This window comes from Oncorhynchus clarkii, chromosome 6, assembly GCF_045791955.1.
Source record: "Oncorhynchus clarkii lewisi isolate Uvic-CL-2024 chromosome 6, UVic_Ocla_1.0, whole genome shotgun sequence".
Lineage (NCBI taxonomy): Eukaryota > Metazoa > Chordata > Actinopteri > Salmoniformes > Salmonidae > Oncorhynchus > Oncorhynchus clarkii.
The window spans coordinates 25,729,391-25,752,896 of record NC_092152.1 but is presented as its reverse complement, the minus strand read 5'-3'; the positions used below and the strand labels follow the sequence as shown (position 1 = coordinate 25,752,896).

The 23,506-nt window shown below is 42.8% G+C and overlaps 1 protein-coding gene and 1 non-coding gene across 6 annotated transcripts in view; both read right to left on the bottom strand.

The window, feature by feature from the left end:
• The window catches only part of LOC139410870 (angiopoietin-related protein 2-like), a 28,584-nt gene extending 6,169 nt beyond the window's left edge, over nt 1-22,415 (bottom strand). Inside the window, exons 1-3 of one of the 5 annotated variants that reach the window (XM_071156471.1) lie at nt 22,072-22,415; nt 21,771-21,953; nt 11,519-12,444 (exon numbers count right to left, since the gene is read on the bottom strand). In XM_071156471.1, coding sequence (XP_071012572.1) covers nt 11,519-12,413 — 895 coding nt within the window. In that variant the 5' untranslated portion in view covers nt 12,414-12,444; nt 21,771-21,953; nt 22,072-22,415. The remainder of the gene's footprint in view (nt 1-11,518; nt 12,445-21,770; nt 21,954-22,071) is intronic. The other 4 variants (XM_071156470.1, XM_071156473.1, XM_071156472.1 and 1 more) reach the window with 4 other exon arrangements.
• On the bottom strand, nt 10,003-10,056 carry LOC139412503 (U7 small nuclear RNA). Its single transcript, XR_011634696.1, has one exon. It is a non-coding gene; the product is annotated as a U7 small nuclear RNA (small nuclear RNA).
• Nucleotides 22,416-23,506: the final 1,091 nt, after the last annotated feature.

Below are 23,506 nucleotides of genomic sequence, written 5' to 3'. Positions count from 1 at the left end.
TTCTCAGGGGCTCCTCCATCTGGCTTCCCCATATACACTTGCAAGTTCCACGCATAGGATGAAGCAGCATCACAGGGGGCCCAGATCTTGATTCCATATTTTGTATGTTTAGACGGTATGTACTGCCTGAAGGGGCAGTGTCCCCTAAATGGAATAAGCTGCTTATCAACAGTAACGTTGGGCCCAGGGTTGTGAAACAGGAGAAGGCGGTCCACCCACTTGTCCCACACTGACCTGATTGCAGCTAGCTGGTCTCTCTGCCGCCGAGCTGGTCTGGTGTCTCGGTTATCGAAGCGAATAATCATGGAAATAATGTTGAAGTTTTTCAGAGACGTTGTTGCACGGAAGAGTTCTCTGCCAGTTTCTGCATCCCACAGGGATTCTGTGGATTCCCCACTGAAAACACCAGCAAGGATAAGAACCCCAAAGTATGCATGTAAATGAGTTTGGTCCATCTCCTTTCATCGCTCTCCAAAAACACGCCTTCCCTCCAAATGAGTGCAGTCCAGAATGATTTCCCTGTTGGTGTCTGGGATGAGCAGTTCAAAAGAAGACTTTATATCCTGAACATGAATAACCGCCATCGGCCCTGGTTGCATCCTTATCACATTGAGAGCTATGCGGGGTGGCTCATTCCTTGGGCATATTTCTCCTCCTGCAGGCTGCTGATGAGCTGGTTGCTGACAGGCTGGTTCTGGGGCTGGCTGAGGGTCAATCTCATCCTCTTCTTCCAACTCACTGTCAGACTCCGAATTGACAGAGACATGATCCTCATATTCTGAAAATTCTTCATCTTCCAAAGTGGAAGATGCTATTTCCACACTAGCTTCTCTCTCTACAAAAATTATTTCTAAGGTCCTCTGATCAGAGGTTATTTTTGCTATACTGATTGATTGTGGTAAGGAGCACACATGCAAAGCTATTTATTTGTTGAGTCCCTCCCCCAATTTGCACCTGGCTGGGGTAGAGTGTGGGAAAATACAGATTTTTTTTTACAATGTATCGAAATAATGTATTGTAATAACATTGCGTAGGTTCCCGCAAGACATTGTCTAGTTTCACACACTACAAAGGGTAAAGAGTGTGAGAAAAGCGGGAGACAGGCAGGGAGACAGACAGGTTCTTGGTGCTGTGTTGAAACAGCAGGCCCAGGGAGGAGGAAGACAGAGTGAAGGCACACAGCAAACCTTTTTGTTACATTTTTACTTGTTTTCACCTACACACACACTTTTCTACACTTTTTAATTAACCTCGGGTCCAGTGGACCCAAACACCACGTACTGTATGTAATATACATGTGAAGGGGGGTGCACAGTGTGCACTCAATGAACATGTGTTATTTTACATGTTCTTCACAGAAAAGGAGCCAAGGTCAATGAGTCTCAGGTTGAAAAAATAAGTAATTAGATAATTTCTCTTTAGTAAACATTGAAAATGGGTCCCACAGACCTGAATACCACACAAGGCTTAATAAAACATGCTTATTGTGTGACCATCACAGTACTGGAGATAGATGCTATACAGCCTAATTGAAAAGACCACAGCATCATGTTACTGCTGCTACTCCCATTTTACAGTAGCTTTCAGTTGAAGGCCAGGATTGACTTTGGTTGCTGCTCTCACAAGTGAAATGACTGCAGGCTGTGCAGCCAAGAGCAACATCGGCACATGGCTATAGGGAGGCCTGATTGCTGAATGATGCAACATTAGCAGATACTGTAGATCAGCAGGCACTCTAAAGGTCCCTTGTTGATGAATGATATCATGGGCATTGGGCTGTAGAAAACACTCTTTTGTTGAAGTAGAGTTGGAAAGTCTCTTAATATTTAATCACTGTCTTTCTAAACCCCTATTAAACCCTTGCATGTTTCTTATGTTGTTATTGTCAATGGGTGTTTTTGACCTACCCCAGTGGAGGTAAAACCACATCCTCTACAATACTGACCCAGAGAGCAGTTGTGCTGTCATGCAGATCGGAGACATTCCATGTGATTGATAGTGTTTTCATAAAGCGTGTTCTCTCAGCAGTGGGCTTTAGCTTGGCCATTCTCTGGTAATCTAATCTCAGATATCAGCCATTAAAACTCTACTGAGACAATGGCCTCCTTCATCTGGAAAGACCTGTGTATTTGTGGACACACAATGTGCCATACAGCTGTCTGTCCACATTTCATCACAATATTGTTTTGAACATTTGTATTAGGACTGATGCCCAACTGAGCGTTCTACTCAATGCAGTCATTAAAAAAAATGTTTTACCTTTATTTAGCTAGGCAAGTCAGTTAAGAACAAATTCTTATTTACACTGACGGCGACCCCGGCCAAACCCGGACGACGCTGGGCCAATTGTGCTCCGCCCTATGGGACTCCCAATCACGGCCGGATGTGATACAGCCTGGATTCGGGACTGTAATGACACCTCTTGCATTGAGATGTAGTGCCTTAGACCGCTGCACCACTCAGGAGCCCTAGTGAGTCTTAATGGGTGTCTTAATGGGTGCTGATGAAGATTTTGTCTAAAGTGCATTACTGTGGCTTGGAAACACGATGACATTTTAAAAGGAGGGAAATAATTAGTAGGACAAGCTTTTGCTATCACTGTGATGTCTCCAAATTGACTAGCATTTAGCTAGGTAACGTTAGCATTGCTATCTACAGTTGAAGTCGGAAGTTTACATACACCTTAGCCAAATACATTTAAACTCAGTTTTTCACAATTCCTGACATTTAATCGTAGTAAAAATCCCCTGTCTAAGGTCAGTTAGGATCACCACTTTATTTTAAGAATGGGACATTTCATAATAATAGAGATTGATTGATTTATTTCAGCTTTAATTTATTTCATCACATTCCCAGTGGGTCAGAAGTTTACATACACTCAATTAGTATTTGGTAGCATTGCCTTTAAATCCTTAAGCCATTTTGTCACAACTTTGGAAGTATGCTTGGGGTCATTGTCCATTTGGAAAACCCATTTGCGACCAAGCTTTAACTTCCTGACTGATGTCTTGAGATGTTGCTTCAATATATCCACATATTGTTCTGTCCTCGTGATGCAATCTATTTTGTGAAGTGCACCAGTCCTTCCTGCAGCAAAGCACCCCTACAACATAATGCTGCCACCCCCATGCTTCACAGTTGGGATGGTGTTCTTCGGCTTGCAAGCCTCCCCCTTTTTCCTCTAAACATAACAATGTTCATTATGGCCAAACAGTTATATTTTTGTTTCATCAGACCAGAGGGCATTTCTCCAAAATGTATGATCTTTGTCCCCATGTGCAGTTGCAAACCGTAGTCTGGCTTTTTTATGGCGGTTTTGGAGCACTTTTCACACCAAAGTACGTTCATCTCTAGGAGACAGAACGCGTCTCCTCCCTGAGCGGTATGACGGCTGCGTGGTCCCATGGTGTTTATACTTGTGTACTATTGTTTGTACAGATGAACGTGGTACCTTCAGGCGTTTGGAAATTGCTCCCAAGGATGAACCAGACTTGTGGAGGTCCACAATTTTTTTCTGAGTTCTTGGCTGATTTCTTTTGATATTCCCATGATGTCAAGCAAAGTTTGAAGGTAGGCCTTGAAATACATCCACAGGTGCACGTCCAATTGACTCAAATGATGTCAATAAGCCTATCAGAAGCTTCTAAAGCCATAACATCATTTTCTGGAATTTTCCAAGCTGTTTAAAGGCAGTCAACTTAGTGTATGTAAACATCTGACCCACTGGAATTGTGAAACAGTGAATTATAAGTGAAATAATCTGTCTGTAAACAGATTGACTTGTGTCATGCATACCGTAGATGTCCTAACCGACTTGCCGAAACTATAGTTATTTAACAAGAAATTTGTGGGGTGGTTGAAAAACGAGTCAGACTCCAACCTAAGTGTATGTCGACTTCTGACTTCAACTGTATTTTTGATTAACTTTGTTAGCTCATGGCAACCTTGCCATCTCTTTAAAGTTAACTTGACCACATCATAATGATGACAAAGTTGTTTTCTACAATGGATTTTTTTAAATCTACTTCAGCAATGTCCAAGCAGCAATGTTTCCAAGCCATTATAGTGTACATTTGATGAAACAGTCATTAGCCCCCAATCAGAAAGACCTGGCATCAACCATCAGCCAGACGTCAATATGCTCCAGCATCTGTAGAACGTTGATAGCAATGGCAACGATGCAACCTAGTGACGGAGGTGCAACCCATGAATACGCAACTTGGAGAAGTACAAATACAGGCTATGCTCTGTCTTATGGCTGCACCTCCGTCGAGTAGAAATCATCATAACAATTCTAATAAATGCAAGAGTTGGGCAATAGATGAAAATACTGCAAATGTTTTATTTTTTAAATAATCCATCAGATTTTGACTGATTTATAGCACATAAAACATTTTACTGACATGGACAAATAATGTATGGAGTTCAGTGATTTTGATGGGAATTCAGGCATTGAATTTATTGTTGAATTTCACTTTTTCTTAGAACGCAATCATATATACATTTTCTTATTGTATCAGATATTTTGTGTTAAAATAGATAACTATTGGGCGTATTTGCATTAATAAATTTACACAAAGGGATGGAACAGGGCGGAACATGGCTGCAACCACCAAACACTTTGGTCTACCCTACCTGCTCTTACATGTTCTGTCTGCCCTACCTTCTCTTACCTGTTCTGTCTACCCTACCTGCTCTTACCTGTTCTGTCTGCCCTACCTGCTCTTACCTGTTCTGTCTACCCTACCTGCTCTTACCTGTTCTGTCTGCCCTACCTGCTCTTACCTGTTCTGTCTACCCTACCTGCTCTTACCTGTTCTGTCTGCCCTACCTGCTCTTACCTGTTCTGTCTGCCCTACCTGCTCTTACCTGTTCTGTCTACCCTACCTGCTCTTACCTGTTCTGTCTGCCCTACCTGCTCTTACCTGTTCTGTCTGCCCTACCTGCTCTTACATGTTCTGTCTGCCCTACCTGCTCTTACCTCTTCTGTCTGCCCTACCTGCTCTTACCTGTTCTGTCTGCCCTACCTGCTCTTACCTGTTCTGTCTACCCTACCTGCTCTTACCTGTTCTGTCTGCCCTACCTGCTCTTACCTGTTCTGTCTGCCCTACCTGCTCTTACCTGTTCTGTCTGCCCTACCTGCTCTTACATGTTCTGTCTGCCCTACCTGCTATTACCTGTTCTGTCTACCCTACCTGCTCTTACCTGTTCTGTCTGCCCTACCTGCTCTTACCTGTTCTGTCTACCCTACCTGCTCTTACCTGTTCTGTCTGCCCTACCTTCTCTTACCTGTTCTGTCTGCCCTACCTGTTCTTACCTGTTCTGTCTGCCCTACCTGCTCTTACCTGTTCTGTCTGCCCTACCTGCTCTTACCTGTTCTGTCTGCCCTACCTGCTCTTACCTGTTCTGTCTGCCCTACCTGCACTTACCTGTTCTGTCTGCCCTACCTGCTCTTACCTGTTCTGTCTGCCCTACCTGCTCTTACCTGTTCTGTCTGCCCTACCTGCTCTTACCTGTTCTGTCTGCCCTACCTGCTCTTACCTGTTCTGTCTACCCTACCTGCTCTTACCTGTTCTGTCTGCCCTACCTGCTCTTACCTGTTCTGTCTGCCCTACCTGCACTTACCTGCACTGTAGATAGCCTCATTAATTACTGTTGTTGTCACGTTCTGTTGCATAAGAGTGTCAATAGCAGGATACCCTCGGATAAAACAAAAATCACCAATATATGGCTGAAAATGACAGATGACCACCTCAGGTGGACGAGGCATGTGCGTTGCTAGTGTAAGTATGTGGGTGAAAAAAATATGTTGGGGTGTTCCAGCATCAGACTGCGTGGGTCTTGCAGCACTACAATGACACTTTTTGCAAAACATTACCTCAACTCAGATTTTCCTGAACCTCTTCAAGTGTACACTATTAATCTGGTTGTTTATTCAAATTCATTATACTGAATTGGACTAATTTAAAATAATCCTACTACATTAAAATCCTTATTTTACCTCAGTAACTCTGCCAGGGAGACCGCTGGAACTTATCCCAAATTCCAAAATGTTCAAACTTTCACTTCACGTTTCATTTATCTGACATAATTCCCAACTTGGCAGTTGGTCGTTTAACAGAAGTACTGTGATGGGGTATTTAATATGGCTATGTTTTGAAGACAAATTTGAAAACTGACCATTAAAGCATTGTTGTGTCTTTCTGTAGGTTAAAGTATGTTTCCTTATCTCTGAAACATCCTCCACCACCATAGATGTTCTAATGCATTTAGCAGCATATATAATATGATTCACTGCATAGAAGTAACAGAACTGTATGCTAAAATGGATTCTCTGACAGATACCAAATTCTGAGCAGGATGTGTTTTCTATTGTTCTGCAGTATATCATTTAACGAGGAATGAAGTTTATGTTAAATGCTGCACGTGTTTGGTTTATTAGTCTCTCTTGGTGTTTGTTCTCTTTGAAACTGGTTAATATCTGTAAAAACAGGTTCATATCTGTAATAACATGAATTGGCTTATTGCCTGTTAGCCGTTACTCTCCACCTAGAAGAGCTCTAATCATCATACTTGGAAACCGGCTTCTATTGGGCCGCTGGTGTAACAGTATAGCTTCCGTCCCTCTCCTCGCCTCGAACCAGGGACCCTCTGCACACATCTACAACTGCCTCCCACGAAGCATCGTTACCCATCGCTCCACAAAAGCCACGGCCCTTGCAGAGCAAAGGGAACAACTACTTCAAGGTCTCAGAGCGAGTGACGTCACCGATTGAAATGCTATTAGCGCGCACCTTGCTAACTAGCTAGCCATTTCACATCAGTTACACTCACCCCCCTTTTGACCTCCTCCTTTTCCGCAGCAATCAGGGTCAACAGCATTAATGTAACAGTTTAGTTTCCGTACCTCTCCTCGCCCCTACCTGGGCTCGAACCAGAGACCCTCTGCACACATTGACAACAGTCACCCAACGAAGCATTGTTACCCATCGCTCCACAAAAGCCGCGGCCCTTGCAGAGCAAGGGGAACAACTACTTCAAGGTCTCAGAGCGAGTGAAGTCACCGATTGAAACGCTATTAGCGCGCACCCCGCTAACTAGCTAGCCATTTCAGTATTTTCCTATTCAAGAGTTTACACTAGTGGTCACCAACCTTTTCTGCATCAAAATCACTATCACGGTCAAAAAGCAAGCCGAGCTCTACCGCTCAGAATTTTTTAAAACATGTATTTTTTATTTACATTATCCTAATAAAAACTGTTCTGTAGGAATGAGGTTTGTGCACTAGGCCTAATATATTATCACAGCATATTGGCTATATGCCTGGCCTGCCAATATTATTCTTCTCAGACCAAATTATATTTGAAAACTCAAGCTTTCATAACATAATAGATAAGTTGATGTGCAAGGCACAGCTGAGCATAAGTTGAAATAATTAGCTTTTCTATTTTACTGGACTGATGTTACCTGCATCTGATGGACATGGTGCTTTCAAAACAACCGGGAACTCAGAAAAAAAAACTAGGTCAAATCATGATGTCAGTGATCTTCAGGTCGGAAAGTTGGAGCTCTAGAAAGATACCCATGTGTTTGATATATTTGATACCATTCTGTTGATACTGCTCCAGCCATTACTACAAGCCCGTCCTCCACAATGAAGGTGTCACCAACCTCCTGTGGTATCGGTACACTTGGCTACTCATTCATTGCAGCTGCAGCGCGAGTGGAAGTAGGGAGAAGCGCTCTTTATGTTTTGTAATAGTGTTGAATAAAAACAGTGTTGACAATGCTGAATAAAAACATGAACTGGACCAGTTGGTGACCACTGGCTTACACTGATGTGATTAGCCAACTGACCTGTTTAGGACAAGATGGACATTTGTACAGAGACAGGAGGAAGAGAGGTATACACACAGAGACTGAAGCAGCTAGTCTGTGTCCAACCAGGGAATGGAAGCGAGCCCTGGTTTAAAATACTAGGAAAAGGCAGTGTGTGTGTGTGTGTGTGTGTGTGTGTGTGTGTGTGTGTGTGTGTGTGTGTGTGTGTGTGTGTGTGTGTGTGTGTGTGTGTGTGTGTGTGTGTGTGTGTGAGAGAGAGAGAGAGGGGTGATAGAAAGAGAGGAAGACCAGACAGGGGGATGTCAGGCTTTCATAAAGAGGTCACACTGACAGCCTGGCTGTATCAGAATAAAAAGGAGGGAAATCAAGGAGCTAATTCCAAGTAGGACTGTAAACGACAAGCAGGACTGTCACAGACAGAGACAGAGGAACAAAGGTTCACATTGTAAATTGCCAGGCTAAAACAGGTCAGGTTGTGCTTGGATTGCATGTGGGAAGTAATCCATCAGCCAGCCTCCTTCTCTCCAGTGGGCTTTGTGGAAGAGCTGTGTTGTTTAGACATAAACCAGAGGGCTGAGCCTGCCACTGTGGCAGAACATTTGACTGATACAAGCCTAGTGGGGATGGAATAAATGACATCACACAGATACGTATTCATTATCTTTCCTCTTTCTTTTCATACCCTCTATTCCTTACTCTTTCTTTTCATACCCTCTATTCCTTACTCTTTCTTTTCATACCCTCTATTCCTTACTCTTTCTTTTCATACCCTCTATTCCTTACTCTTTCTTTTCATACCCTCTATTCCTTACTCTTTCTTTTCATACCCTCTATTCCTTACTCTTTCTTTTCATACCCTCTATTCTTTCCTCTTTCTTTTCATACCCTCTATTCCTTACTCTTTCTTTCTTTCTTTTCTTTCTTTCTCTCTCTACCACCACACCTCTCTCTCTCCATTCCTTTCTGCATTGCAATAGGACTCAGTTTTTGTGTGAGGAGTTTGTATAACCTTTGAGGGGTGAGTTGCAGTCGGCCCTGACAGGAAATTGCTTGCCCCCCTTCAAACACAGTCAGGAAAGCACACTGTGGAACACAAACATTTCTATGGAAAGAGCTGTACAGCATAAGCCAGTGTTTCCGACTACATTCAAATTACATGGTATCTAGTGGATGTACTGTATCTGTTAACAAGAAAATACTTATCAAATAATTTTCAGTTGATTTGGCGAATTCCTTATGGAAGCCTCACCGAGTCTTATACATCCTCTGGACAATCCGTGGCAGAGTGCTGCTAGCCTGTGGCGGGGTTTCCCTCATAACTGAAACGCTATATTTACCATGCTACCATTGTCAGGGATAGATTGACCATGAAATGCAGTGTAAGCTGGCTTCGCCCCCTCAGCAGTCGGCTTGTAGCCCATGGTGAGTTGAGACCACACAAACCCTGTCTCTAAACTTCCCTTCATCTGGTGTCTGTCCACTGAGACACATCTGCTTTTCGCTCAAAAATGTTATAGTATACTATGGTATAAATACTATAGTATTCACTGTAGGGTTTTTGCGGACTTTACTGTAGTATTTAGAATTGACTAACACTGTTGTAAAAAAACTGTAGTATAAACTAGTAATTACTGTACTGTTTTTGAGAACTGTATATACAATAGTAATTACTGTAGTTTTTTGCTGACTGTAGTATACTGTAGTATTTACTGTAGTGTTTTTGTGGACTGTCGTATTTACTGTAGTGTTTTTGTGGACTGTCACATTTACTGTAGTGTTTTTGCGTACTGTAGTATACTTTAGCATTTACTGTAGTGTTTTATATCGGACATTACTGTAGTGTTTACTGTAGTGTTTTTGTGGACTGTCGTATTTACTGTAGTGTTTTTGCGTACTGTAGTTTACTTTAGTATTTACTGTAGTGTTTTATAGTGGACATTACTGTAGTATTTACTGTCGTGTTTTATAGCAGACATTACTGTAGTGTTTACTGTAGTGTTTTATAGCAGACATTACTGTAGTGTTTTATAGCAGACATTACTGTAGTGTTTACTGTAGTGTTTTATAGCGGACATTACTGTAGTATTTACTGTAGTGTTTTATAGCGGACATTACTGTAGTGCTTACTGTAGTGTTTTTGTTTAATTATCTTTGACATAGAAGTGGGGTCTTTCTCCTTGAGGAAACCTACTGGACAAATACTAAAAGAGCACATTTTCCATAACCTGTAGGTAGGTAGGTAGGACTGGGGTCTGAACGGATAGTTCAGAGCGTCTGCTCTTTTCTGTAACCTATAGGGAACACAATATATGGTCTATACTTGGCATGTAGGTTTCTCACTAATCGGTTGCACAAATTGAGATATGGAGGAGGGGAATAGGCAGGGTATATGCAAATTAACTGCTATAGTATTACTGTAGTTTAAAAAGAGGTGTTTTCTTTTCGAACTGTAGTGTTTTTGCAGACATTACTGTTGTATTTACTACAGTGTTTTTTTGCGGATAATACTATAGTATTCTACAGTACACTACAATAATCTATAGTAAGTACTACAGATGATCGAGGGATAATACAGTGTGTAGTATAGTATTCTACAGCAGTGGTTCCCAGACTTTTTCACTCGGGGCCCCCCTTCCACCATTGGTGAACATCAGTAAGTTGAAAGCCTGACTGACTTCCTTAAAAAAAAAAAGACAATTGAGGAGGAGGGGAACTCCTCGCCCCACTTGCTGACCTCACCTATAGTTTGGGAACCACTGTTCTATAGTATACTACAGTTTACTACATAATTCTGTAGTAAGTGCTGTAGTATGCTACAGTTAACTGTAGTGTTTTTTAATGTCGGAATATTCATATCCAACAGCAATAGTCACCCGCACAGACATACGAGCTAACATTTCACTGTTAACAGTTAAATATGAGGAATAAAGGAATAAAACTTTAAAGACAATGATATACTGTAGGAATTAGTCATGTTTTGTTGAAGACCAGTCAGATTGTTTTACTTCTCTTATCAGATAAAGACCAAGTTAACTCGCCAAACACACACACAACTAGAGTACATGACAGACAGCCTTATCCAGTTGTGATCCCTGTTATATTTCATCAACTATACAGTTAACTAAATCTATCAATTAATCATCCACTTACTTAAGCTTCATTAAGTGTACCAAATCAAGGAGGATAGGTTCAGACAGCTCCACTTTCACTGGCCTCAAAACCAGAGGGCTCTAGCCCAACCATCCATGAGCACACATAAATATGTGTTTTAAGATTCTTGTGTGGATTGTAATCAGCTGACTGTAGTATCAAGCCCATTAGATGATATGCATCTCAAAGGGTTTGAGACAACAACAGCTCTGTTCTCCCTTAGAGGCCTTTTCTCAGGGAATGTGTGGAACTTATTATTCCCATAGACAATAGTGAGAAGAATGGATAAAGAATGGAGAGCTGCTGTTGGCTGATGATTAAGAAATACCAAACTGCTCTCACACACAACCCTCTGTTTCAGACTGGCGCAGACATTAGTCTGATGAGTGTTCATAGAACATGCCAGCTTCTCTATTTCCGCTTGACCCCTCATATAAATGTAACTTCAGACCAGATCTGTATCAAGGAATATTAATTTCAATTGGTAACATAAAACAGCCAGGCTGCTCAATGAAACAGAGAGACTCACCAGAGGGTTTGGTAGTGATAGAGGGGCTGCCTGTGCCGCTGGGCATGGTAGGAATGACAGGCAGTACAGACTTCTGGTCACTCTGAATCTCGTTGGTGATCTGGTTGGTGAGGCGTGGGTAGGTGGGAGGTTGGTAGGGCTTGTTGATGGGTGGTGATGGTGCAGGTGGGGGTGGGGGCTGTGGCCTTGGCTGGGGGACGGGAACAGGGCGAGGGGGGCTGACGGGCCGACCCTGGCACTGCTCCTCCAGCAGGGCGATGAGGACCGACTGGTTGTTGGCCAGAGTGGCCAGGTGCTGGTACTTGTGCTCCAGGTCCTTGTAGCGGTTAGTGAGCTGCTGCATCTCCGAGGTCTGGTTGAGGATGCGGTTCTCCATCTGGGACAGCTCCAGGGCGTTGTCCCTCTTCCTGATGATCTCGTGTAGCAGCTGCATGTAGAGCTGGGTCACCCTGGAGTTCATGTTCCTGCTCTCCTTCCTCAGCAGCTTCACCTCGTTGACGATGCCTCCGTCCACCTCAACCAGCTGCTGCAGCGTCTCGATCTGCCTCTTCTGCTTCTGCAGCTCCACGTTCAGCAGCTCCAGTTCCTGCTTGTTGACGCGGTTCTCCAGCGCTGCATCCGGCTCCTTGCGGTTCACACAGATGGCCCCTGTCACCTTCTGCTGGGGAACGATGAAGGTGTAGGAACACTTGTCAGGCTGCTGGGGTTCAGCGGCGGCTCGCCTGCTCCTCTGCCCAGCATACAGGAACTCTCTCTCCAGGCCATCCTCATTGCTCTCCCTTTCCTTGCTCCTGGCCTGGGGGTTGCTCTCCTGAGGGTTCCCCGGACCCTGGGGCTGCTTGGCTCCAGAGACAAGACCATACACTAGGAACAGCAGCACCACGGGGAGCTCCATCAGTCTGGGAAGGGCTCTCACTCACACACACCTTAGGAGGTATAGGGATTTAGAACAACAGGAATGGATGGGGAAAGAGAAAGGGAGGTCATTGGTTTGGCACAAATAATGAATTGTTTTAAAAATACTGTGATATTCCACGCTGTGGTCAGCTATCTCATTGAAATGATCTCTAATCGCACAATATAGGCCTACCGTTTTGATAAATGGATGAATGTGTTATAAAACCTAAACAAACTCATTTGTATAATTCAAAGGAAAGGTTCACCCATTTTTTATGTTATATTGTTTTTGTGCATCTCTGAGTGATGTCATGTTTTCATGTTTTTGAGCTGGCGCCCAATAGACTCCCATTGACTCCTTGAAGGAGAGCACTCTTTTTCCCAGAATACACCTCGCGGCCCATTGACGTAACATGAGCAACGTTTCCCATCTCCTCAAAAGTATATCTGCCCTTGTAGAAATGTATTTGTGCAGTTTGTATAAGCGATTTTACAGCTAACTAGCTACATTACATGCTGATATTGTCTTTGGTATTATTGTGTGTTTAGCTACATTTGCTAGCTAGCCAGCCAGCCTATAGACAAAGCATTGCATTTTGCACAATGTAGTCGACTTGAGCTGCAACAGATTTCCACAATGATTTTCAATGTTGCTACCTAGCTTATTATAACGTCAAAATGAAACATTTGTTCACAAAAAATATTGTTATTACTGTTATTTAACACTGACAATTAAAGGAAATTGTGTTTTTTCCTTTAAACTCATACTCATATTCACTTCTTGGGGTTAGCATGTCTCAAGTGAAAGGGTATTATTTTGTCAGGTATTATCACTTTAGTAATGGTGTGTTTTCCATGGGTCCTGTCTGTACAGGCTGAAAGAAACAAGACACTGATCCAACACAAGATCTGGCACCACATATTCTATGCTTGTGATATCATTGAATGTTATCAAACAGTGGAAATCTCAACTCCGAGACAGATTTGATTTCACCAAGATGCCAAGCTGCCGTCCCATCATGTTTCTAAACAGGCACCAGGCTGGTGGTGTTGGCTATGGTTATGAGAGCATGGCTGGCTCTGGGCATTAAGAAACCTTTTTTTGTGGTCTGCCTGTTTAGTCCATTAAGGCCCCTGCTGTTGACCCACAAGGCTGGGATCTACTCTTACACTGACAGGACATTAATGGGAGCCTTCACAGCTCCACTGATTGAGACCAGAGGCCGCATGTCCCTTAGAATGGCCTTCTCCCAGTCTCTATTACCTGTGAGGGCCAGGCAGGCACACACCTCAGGGAGCAGTCCTGTCCTGCCCTGGGAGCCCCTATTCATTCCAGAGCCCAGCCTAGGGCAACTCTGAGGGTCCTTGGGGCTAAATAAATATTGGCCACCATAAAAGGAAGCATTTCCTGCTTAGGATGCTGTGACTTTGTATTATATAACATCAACTGTAACTGTGTTGCATAATAAAAGTAGAGGAATAACCTTAAAATGTATGTTTGAGTATGAAAAACTTAGCCAGACACATAGACAGGGATATACAATTTGATCTGGATTGTGCTTTTACTTAACAGTAAAGTCATCTGCGATACAGTAGCTTGGGTTTGTGAACTGTTATTCAGTGGACCGGAATTAGATGTGTTAAATGGAAGCTGTTGGAGTGTCAATAGTCTAACCCTTTCCACCTCTGCTAAGGCAAGTGTTGTTTCTTTTAGCTAATAAGGTACTGATCTCTCTAGTTGGTAAGTTTTTTTTAATGATGTCAGGGAGTTGTGTTTAGCTAGCTGTCCTGACTCTGGCTCTCTTGGGTGACGGCCACTGTTAGGAGGAGTGTTTTCACATGTCTATCCCCTATCTGCTCCTCAGTGCTGTGCAGGCCTGGGCATCACTTCTTATGGAAAGTTTGACATGCATAGCAGCTGATGCTGTTCTTGCGCCTGTTTTAATATATTGATCAGATTGTATCAGACCTGAACTGTTTACCAAGAGAAGGACACTGGGGTGCATTCACAAGTTAAAGAACACATCATTGTGTATATATAATTTCCTATATGTATTTGGAATATTGGAATTTCAATCTAAATTTAACCTGAAAAGAATGTAGAACTCTTGAACCTTCTCAATGTGCTCTGGATCATTGCATTACTCTGTTTATCAGTGTTGAGAGAATGTTGTGTAATATCAATCTTCCCTGACAGTGTGTCTCTGCAGAGAGGCTACATTTAAGTAGTGTGATTAATGCACAACAACATTTTAAGATACAACCCTTAGCTTTTTGCAGGAGTGCATGAAAAAGAGGCACTTTGACTGTTTGTTCCATATTTCAAAGTGAAGGCATTTATATTAGAAAAATAGCCGGGCAGCAGTTGGAGGGGCTGTGGTGTTATTGGAAGCGGAGGGGATGCCCCAGAGTGAAGAGGAGAATGTGATAACAAGGGCCTGTACCCCTGGGGCTCCTTAATTGAAAGCTGCTGCATATTGGATTATGGAGGAGCCTGTGCAACACCTCCCCAGAGTCAGGACAATCCTTTCTTATCTCAAAGTGGGAGGCTTGGTGCAGGGCAGGCTCATGGCTGCCTAGTTCTGTTGAGTCTGTTCAGTATGAGGGTAACTATATGAACTGTTCAGCAGTTACTGCTAGATGTCTGACCCAAAGGAGAACCACGTGCATGATGCTCAGACTGCCTTCAGAATGAGAGGGGAGAACACTTGTTTTTGCCTTGCTATTCTGGGCTTGGGGCCAGCACATTAGGTTAAAGAGATGGAGAGCAAAACTGTCCAAGAACAAGGCCTTTGGAGATCTCTGGCTGGTATGAGGGAAATTATAGTTGAAGATATGAAAGATATAAAGGCATGGAATGGGAGAAACAGCCAGATATTAACTCACTTAACATTTTGTGCTGCTGCCATGTTTTGTTGCTACCATATTGGTGTCATGTGGTGTTGCTACCATGCTGTGTTGTCATGTGTTGCTGCCATGCTATGCAGTTGTCTTAGGTCTCTCTTTATGTTGTGTTGTGGTGTCTCTCTTGTATTGATGTGTGTTTTGTCCTATATACAGTGGGGCAAAAAAGTATTTTGTCAGCAACCAATTGTGCAAGTTCTCCCACTTAAAAAGATGAGAGAGGCCTGTAATTTTCATCATAGGTACACTTCAACTATGACAGACAAAATCAGAAAAAAAATCCAGAAAATCACATTGTAGGATTTTTAATGAATGTATTTGCAAATTATGGTGGAAAATAAGTATTTGGTCACCTACAAACAAGCAAGATTTCTGGCTCTCACAGACCTGTAACTTCTTCTTTAAGAGGCTCCTCTGTCCTCCACTCGTTACCTTTATTAATGGCACCTGTTTGAACTTGTTATCAGTATAAAAGACACCTGTCCACAAGCTCAAACAGTCACACTCCAAACTCCACTATGGCCAAGACCAAAGAGCTGTCAAAGGACACCAGAAACAAAATTGTAGACCTGCACCACTGCAATAGGTAAGCAGCTTGGTTTGAAGAAATCAACTGTGGGAGCAATTATTAGGAAATGGAAGACATACAAGACCACTGATAATCTCCCTTGATCTGGGGCTCCACGCAAGATCTCACCCCGTGGGGTCAAAATGATCACAAGAACGGTGAGCAAAAATCCCAGAACCACACGGGGGGACCTAGTGAATGACCTGCAGAGAGCTGGGACCAAAGTAACAAAGCCTACCATCAGTAACACACTACGCCGCCAGGGACTCAAATCCTGCAGTGCCAGACGTGTCCCCCTGCTTAAGCCAGTACATGTCCAGGCCCATCTGAAGTTTGCTAGAGTGCATTTGGATGATTCAGAAGAAGATTGGGAGAATGTCATATGGTCAGATGAAACCAAAATATCACTTTTTGGTAAAAACTCAACTCGTCGTGTTTGGAGGACAAATAATGCTGAGTTGCATCCAAAGAACACCATACCTACTGTGAAGCATGGGGGTGCAAACATCATGCTTTGGGGCTGTTTTTCTGCAAAGGGACCAGGACGACTGATCCGTGTAAAGGAAAGAATGAATGGGGCCATGTATCGTGACATTTTGAGTGAAAACCTCCTTCCATCAGCAAGGGCTAATGAAGATGAAACGTGGCTGGGTCTTTCAGCATGACAATGATCCCAAACACACCGCCCAGCCAACGAAGGAGTGGCTTCGTAAGAAGCATTTCAATGTCCTGGAGTGGCCTAGCCAGTCTCCAGATCTCAACCCCATAGAAAATCTTTGGAGGGAGTTGAATGTCCGTGTTGCCCAGCAACAGCCCCAAAACATCACTGCTCTAGAGGAGATCTGCATGGAGGAATGGGCCAAAATACCAGCAACAGTGTGTGAAAACCTTGTGAAGACTTACAGAAAACGTTTGACCTCTGTCATTGCCAACAAAGGGTATATAACAAAGTATTGAGATAAACTTTTGTTATTGACCAAATACTTATTTTCCACCATAATTTGCAAATAAATTCATAAAAAATCCTACAATGTGATTTTCTGGATTTCTTTTCTCATTTTGTCTGTCATAGTTGAAGTGTACCTATGATGAAAATTACAGGCCTCTCTCATCTTTTTAAGTGGGAGAACTTGCACAATTGGCGGCTGACTAAATACTTTTTTGCCCCATTGTATTTATTTTTTATGCCAGAACCCATCCCCGCAGGAGACCTTTTGCCTTTTGCTAGGCCATCATTGTAAATACAAATGTGTTCTTAACTAGTTAAATAAAGGTTAAAAAAAATATACAATATCAGTCAAAGGTTTGGACACACCTACACATTCCAGGGTTTTTAATATAGTAAAGATATCCAAATTATGAAATAACACATATGGAATCATGTAGTAACCAAAAAAGTGTTAAACAAATCAAAATATAAAAAAATATATATAAGTAGCCACTCTTTGCCTTGATGACAGCTTTGCACACTTGGCATTCTCTCAACCAGCTCCATGAGGTGACCTGGAATGCATTTCAATCAACAGGTCTGCTTTGTTAATAGTTTGTTAGTGGAATTTCTTTCCTTCTTAATGCATTTGAGCCAATCAGTTAGGTTGTGACAAGGTAGGGGTGGTACACAGAAGATAGCCCTATTTGGTAAAAGACCAAGTCCATAGTATGGCAAGAACAACTCAAGTAAGCAAAGAGAAAAGACAGTCCATCATTACTTTAAGACATTAAGGTCAGTCAATGAGGAACATTTCAAGAACTTTGAACGTTTCTTCAAGTGCAGTTACAAAAACCATCAAACGATATGATGAATCTGGCTCTCATGAGGACCGCCACAGGAAAGTAAGACCCAGAGTTACCTGTGCTGCAGACGATAAGTTCATTAGAGTTACCAGACTAAGAAATTGCAGCCCAAGTATAAAACACACCTCAACATCAACTGTTCAGAGGAGACTATGTGAATCAGGCCTTCATGGTCAACTTGTTGCAAGGAAACCACTACCAAAGAACACCAATAAGAAGAAGAGATTTGCTTGGGCCAAGAAACACGAGCAACGGACATTAGACCGGTGGAAATCTGTCCTTTGGTCTGATGAGTCCAAATTTGTGATTTTTTTGTTCCAACCACTGTGTCTTTGTGAGCCGCAGAGTAGGTGAACGGATAATCTCCACATGTGTGGTTCCCACTGCGAAGCATGGAGGAGGAAGTGTGATGGTGTGGGGATGCTTTGCTGGTGACACTGTGTGTGATTTATTTGGAATTCAAGGCATAATTAACCAGCATGGCTACCACAGCATTATGTAGTGATTCACCATCTGGTTTGCGCTTAATGGGTCTATCATTTGTTTTTCAACAGAACAATGATCCAACACACCTCCAGGCTGTGTAAGGGCTATTTGACTAAGAAGGAGAGTGATGGAGTACTGCATCAGATGACCTGGCCTCCACAATAACCCGACCTCAACCCAATTGAGATGGTTTGGGATGAGTTGGACCGCAGAGTGAAGGAAAAGCAGCCAACAAGTGCACAGAATATGTGGGAACTCCTTCAAGACTGTTGAAAAAGCATTCCTCATGAAGCTGGCTGAGAGAATGCCTAGAGTGTGCAAAGCTGTCAACAAGGCCATTTTGAAGAATCTAAAATCTATTCTGATTTAACACGTTTTGGGTTACTACATGATTCCATGTGTTATTTCATAGTTTTGATATCTTTACTATATTATTATACTATTATATATATATATATATATATATATATATATATATATATATATATATATACAGTATATATATATATATTTTAGTATAAGCCTAGCCTACATTTTTGTCTCCCATTAATTGTGAAAACATGTCTTTAACACATTTAAATATATATTGTTACTGAATGCCCATATGTTATTCTCACAAAGCGTCTGCCCATGAGTAAAAGCTCAGAATAAGCCGTGGTTAAGTTTTGGTTTCAGTTTTAGTCTTTTAGTGTGAAACTCTCCTCTGAATGCAGTATATGGGTCCCTTTCATGGAATGAATCAATTCCCACAAAGCCCTGTTGTATGATGCGGTGTGACGTCATCAAAGTAGATGCTGATTGACTAAGAGACGATAGTAAAGGTTGGATCAAGCTACATTATCTAAACATACATAGAAGACCTTATTAAGGTTCTGAACGAAAGAGACAGTGATGGCCTTCAGTAATATAAGACCACGTTGTGGGATGTACAACAGGGGGAAAAAATGAATTCCTCAGTGGGACAAAGAGGACAACAACACATGATAATGATCTGGTCTAATGGAACAGTCACTGTCTCCCTTATGTTAATGGCCTGGGATTGATGTGGTTTCCCTCTCTGGAACATTAGCTCTGTGTCTGGGAGAAGCTATGCTCCGGCCACTCCATGTCACTCCATGCCACAGAAAAGCTCCATAGTACTACGCGGTCAGCCAGGAGTCTCCAATTAGTCTCCCAGCCAGGCTTCCCACCACCTCAAAGCTGGAGGAAAATGCCTGAGCTGGCAGTGGGGGAGTGTGTGTGTTCAGATAACACAACATGCCAGACTCAGGCTCCCAGGGCTCCCAGGGCTCCCAGGGACCAGAGTTAGTTATATTTGCCCCAAGACAGTCAATCTATTATTAACCCCTCCGTTACCTAGCACCTGAGGCAACAACAGCAGGCCCCATGCCCTCTTCTCCTCCGTAGTTATACAAAGACAGCTGACTAACTGGCCTTCTTATTGTCATGACATAAAAAGAGGACGGTGTTACTATAGACAAATAACTACAGTAGCTTTGTGGATGACAGTGCACTTGAGGTAACCAGTGTTCCTTATTAGGATTGTCTAATTAGGGCTGTTTTGCTCATTAGAATGTCTGTCAAATTCACAGCTTGGTAATGACTTTATCAAATCATCTCCCTGTTTTTCTCCGTATCTAATAGTGTGTGACAGGCAGTGCTTTGTGTGGGTCAGTGTGGCTGTGAGCAGCAGCGTGCTCCAGTGTTTTTGTTCATGCGCAGCCCATAATAATTAGTAGGTGAGCAGAGCCCTAGCCCTCGCCCTAGCCCCTCTCATTTCAGAGTGAGTGTGGCATTCCTCACATTCTTAGCCACTCTTTAGAGTGAGCTGCCACAGACAGACAGACAGACAGACAGACAGACAGACAGACAGACAGACAGCGACAGACAGACAGACAGCGACAGACAGACAGACAGACAGACAGACAGACAGACAGACAGACAGACAGACAGACAGACAGACAGACAGACACAGACAGACAGACAGACAGACAGACAGACAGACAGACAGACAGACAGACAGACAGACACGCTGGTAGTTGTGAAGAGAGAGAACGACAGAGAGAGACGCCTCCTCTGCTCCAGCTCTGCTGTACCTACAAGTCAGTTCTGCCTTCTGTTCTACCACACCACAGCTAGTCATACATACACCAGCAGCTCTGTTAAAAACTAATACAAATGCACATAATTCTTCACAGTTTATTACTAGTCATAACATATCAATTCAACACCTCCAAATCTACAGCACTGGAGGACTGTGCAAAATGAGGTATATGCTCAAATTAGGACCAATTGACAGTGCTGGTTGTAAACATTCAGTATGTCTTGGATCAGAATTAAGTTCAGTTTGAAATGGTAATCTGAGTAATTCATTATCTAAGGTGACACCATTCTTTCCTTACGCATGTAATCCTGGTTTGCCCATAACATGACACTGTAGACATAATTAACCTCAGCCCAGCCTCAGCCCCAACCTTCGCTACCTGCTCAGTCTGCTCTGAGTCGGACGCTGATGGAAAGCAGCCATTCTTATGGCTTTCCACGGCAGAGAGTAGTTCTGATGATAGTTTAGCACATTTAACATTTAATTTAATAAGGTTTCTTTCTTTTACTCTTTCAGGATTGTGTGTTGTGGTGTGTTTTGGACATGCTGTCAGGCAGGGGGTTTCAGAAATCGTTTTGATATGTTCCTAATTGCACCATCAAAGCACTCTTATCCACAGCCCTGGCAGCAGAGACAAAGCAGAGATTCAACAGAACAGCCCTTTTCGTCCGTGTCCACTTCAGCATGGAGGTATATCATGAGGCAGCAGAAAGTTGTACCCAGTACTTTGTGCAGAATTCTATTTTTTAAAAACGGTATATATTCATAAGCTTTATCCATTCATGTACAAATGACAGCAAACTCATTTAGACTAAAAATGCATCTGAAATTTGGCATTTTGTGATGTGAATTTCTGTTATTTTTCTGAATAATCAAACAACCTCAAATACGCAACTTCTACTAGTGTGAACCACATCACAAAATGAGGGCATAGCTTTGTATGGCACTGCTTACAATCATGAATGCCCCAGAGATGCTCCTGGTGAAAAGACCAGGCTCCTACTATTGACACTTTTCACTGGCAGCCTGTCTTTGTTGTTCGAGTATGTCTTTGGAAGGATGATAAGCTGAGTGTTTATCCGTGGTTATCAAGCCCTTGTTCTGGAAAGCTCACTACTTCATTATCTCTGCTTTTGTGTCAATCCCTCTCTGCTGTGTCTATATCAGAGCCAGCTGCCTTGTTAAACAACTTAAAGGAATCAGACAGGGGAATTGCCCCGGGCAACAAACCTCTCCATGTATCTCCATAGAGATACCGCTGAAGGGCTAAGCTTCAAACTGATCAGCAGGAATCTCTGGCTAACTCAACACAGGGTGGCCAAAGCCTTTCTGTCACTGTGCAGCTTAGCGATCAATTTTTACAAATGTACTAGATTATCAACAGATAAGACTAGCCACACTTAAAGAACTATGAGCAAGCCATGCTAGATGGTTGCATGTACACATTCAATAAAGACAGTGAAAGATACAGGGAAAGTCAAATGCCACTGAATCCTTACCAGATAATTGTAGACTGTAGCTTGTTTTCCCTTCAGTTCCCTTGCCCTCCCGGCAACACTGATTGACGTGTCCCCTTGAAGAAAGTCATCACCAGTCTGTGTAAAAGCTGCTTGGGGCTGTCCCTCTCTCTCTGGATCACTTGCTCTTTGGCACCTGAGTAAACCCTGTCACTCAATAGTTGACTGTGGTTTGAATCATGTTATTACAACCAGGAGCTGCACTTGCTGGGAATAAGTCCTTTGTACTGTAGGCACTGGGCAAGGATAAAAAAATTAACCTCATAAGATTTTAGACACTTACCAATTAAAAGAGAATACATCCAAATGTGTTAGATGTAATGGGTAGTTTCCTCAGAGGCAGTGAGAGAGCAGCAGGCAGTGAGAGGCCAGCATTGTCTGGTCAGTGTGCTCTCTGTAGGCCGGTAGGAGAAGACTATCACTTTCTATGTGCTGAGTCCATCACTTCTGCTGACGACTGAGACAATCTTTTTCTGCTGCCCCCCTTAATAACTCCCCTTTTCTTTCTCTCCTTTCTCTCTCCCTCCCCTGTCTCTCACTTTCCTTCTCTCTCTTTTGCTCTCTCTCTCTCTCTCTCTCTCTCTCTCTCTTCCTCTCTCAGTGCATTTACATGATGAAAAATGCTCTGACACAACGTTTCAGTAAGCTGACAAATTTAGCACAGGCCCTCCCCTTTTCTCCTTTCTCCTCCCCTTGGCACAAAGACACCCACAAGCATGAGATACAAGCTCTGGCTACACACACCTCCCCTCTCTCATTCCCACACACATACACACTTCACTCCAGTTTCCCATCCCCCTCTTGGTCCACCACCACTATTTCTGGCATTGGCTGTTGGTTGTAAGAGCAAGGAGTGGTGATGTCACAGTAATCAGAGCCTAATTGGGCATGTATGTGAGCCACTGTAGGAGGAAGGAAGCAGCTTATAGAGATATGGAGAAAATATACCCAAGCATTAGTCCAATGGCAGTTTTGGTTTGAGCTAATAGTAGTTCATCTTTGGATTGGATGAGAGAAAGTTGTCCCTAGACCAGAGCTAATGGGAAGGCTCTCTCGGTTGTGAAAAGCCGCTCTACAGAGGGCACCAGATTGGGCTGGAGGGGGTGATGAGGATGATTTAAACGGTTAATTGATTTATTATCTCCTCATCCTTATCTACCCAGTGTTGTTTTTGTTATTGTTGGGGTTCTTTGCATTATTGAGTTTGTGTGTTTGTTTTGTTCTTGTTGTTTGAAGAAGATGCCTGGAATTTGTTAGAGTGATTGGGAACATGTTGCTCAGTATGGACAGAGCCAAGGCGTGTTCATGATGTGTTAGTGTGTAGACAAGCTTGCCAAAGCTGAGAAAAGCAGTCATGCAGAGAATTGGCTGTGACAGTCTTCAACTGGCTATACTCAAATAGGTTTTGTTGCTCTCTCATTTTGCATAAGGACTGAATTGTTTATTTCTTAAGGTAATAGTCTTGTTACTAGGTTTCCGGATTCCACTTTAATTCTTTATTTACATGACGTGTTTATTTAGAATACTGTCTGAACCAGGGTGATTAGCAACCTAGGATGATAATTATATGTAGACATTTAAATTAACCTTACCCTTACCAAAAAAAACAGGCTTCTGGCAAACAGTTGTGGCAAACTTTTGGCAAATTTGCTGCAAATTTGGGCTTCCCAGGAAAATGTTGCAAACAATTCACCCTTCACTAAACCCCGCCCCACTTG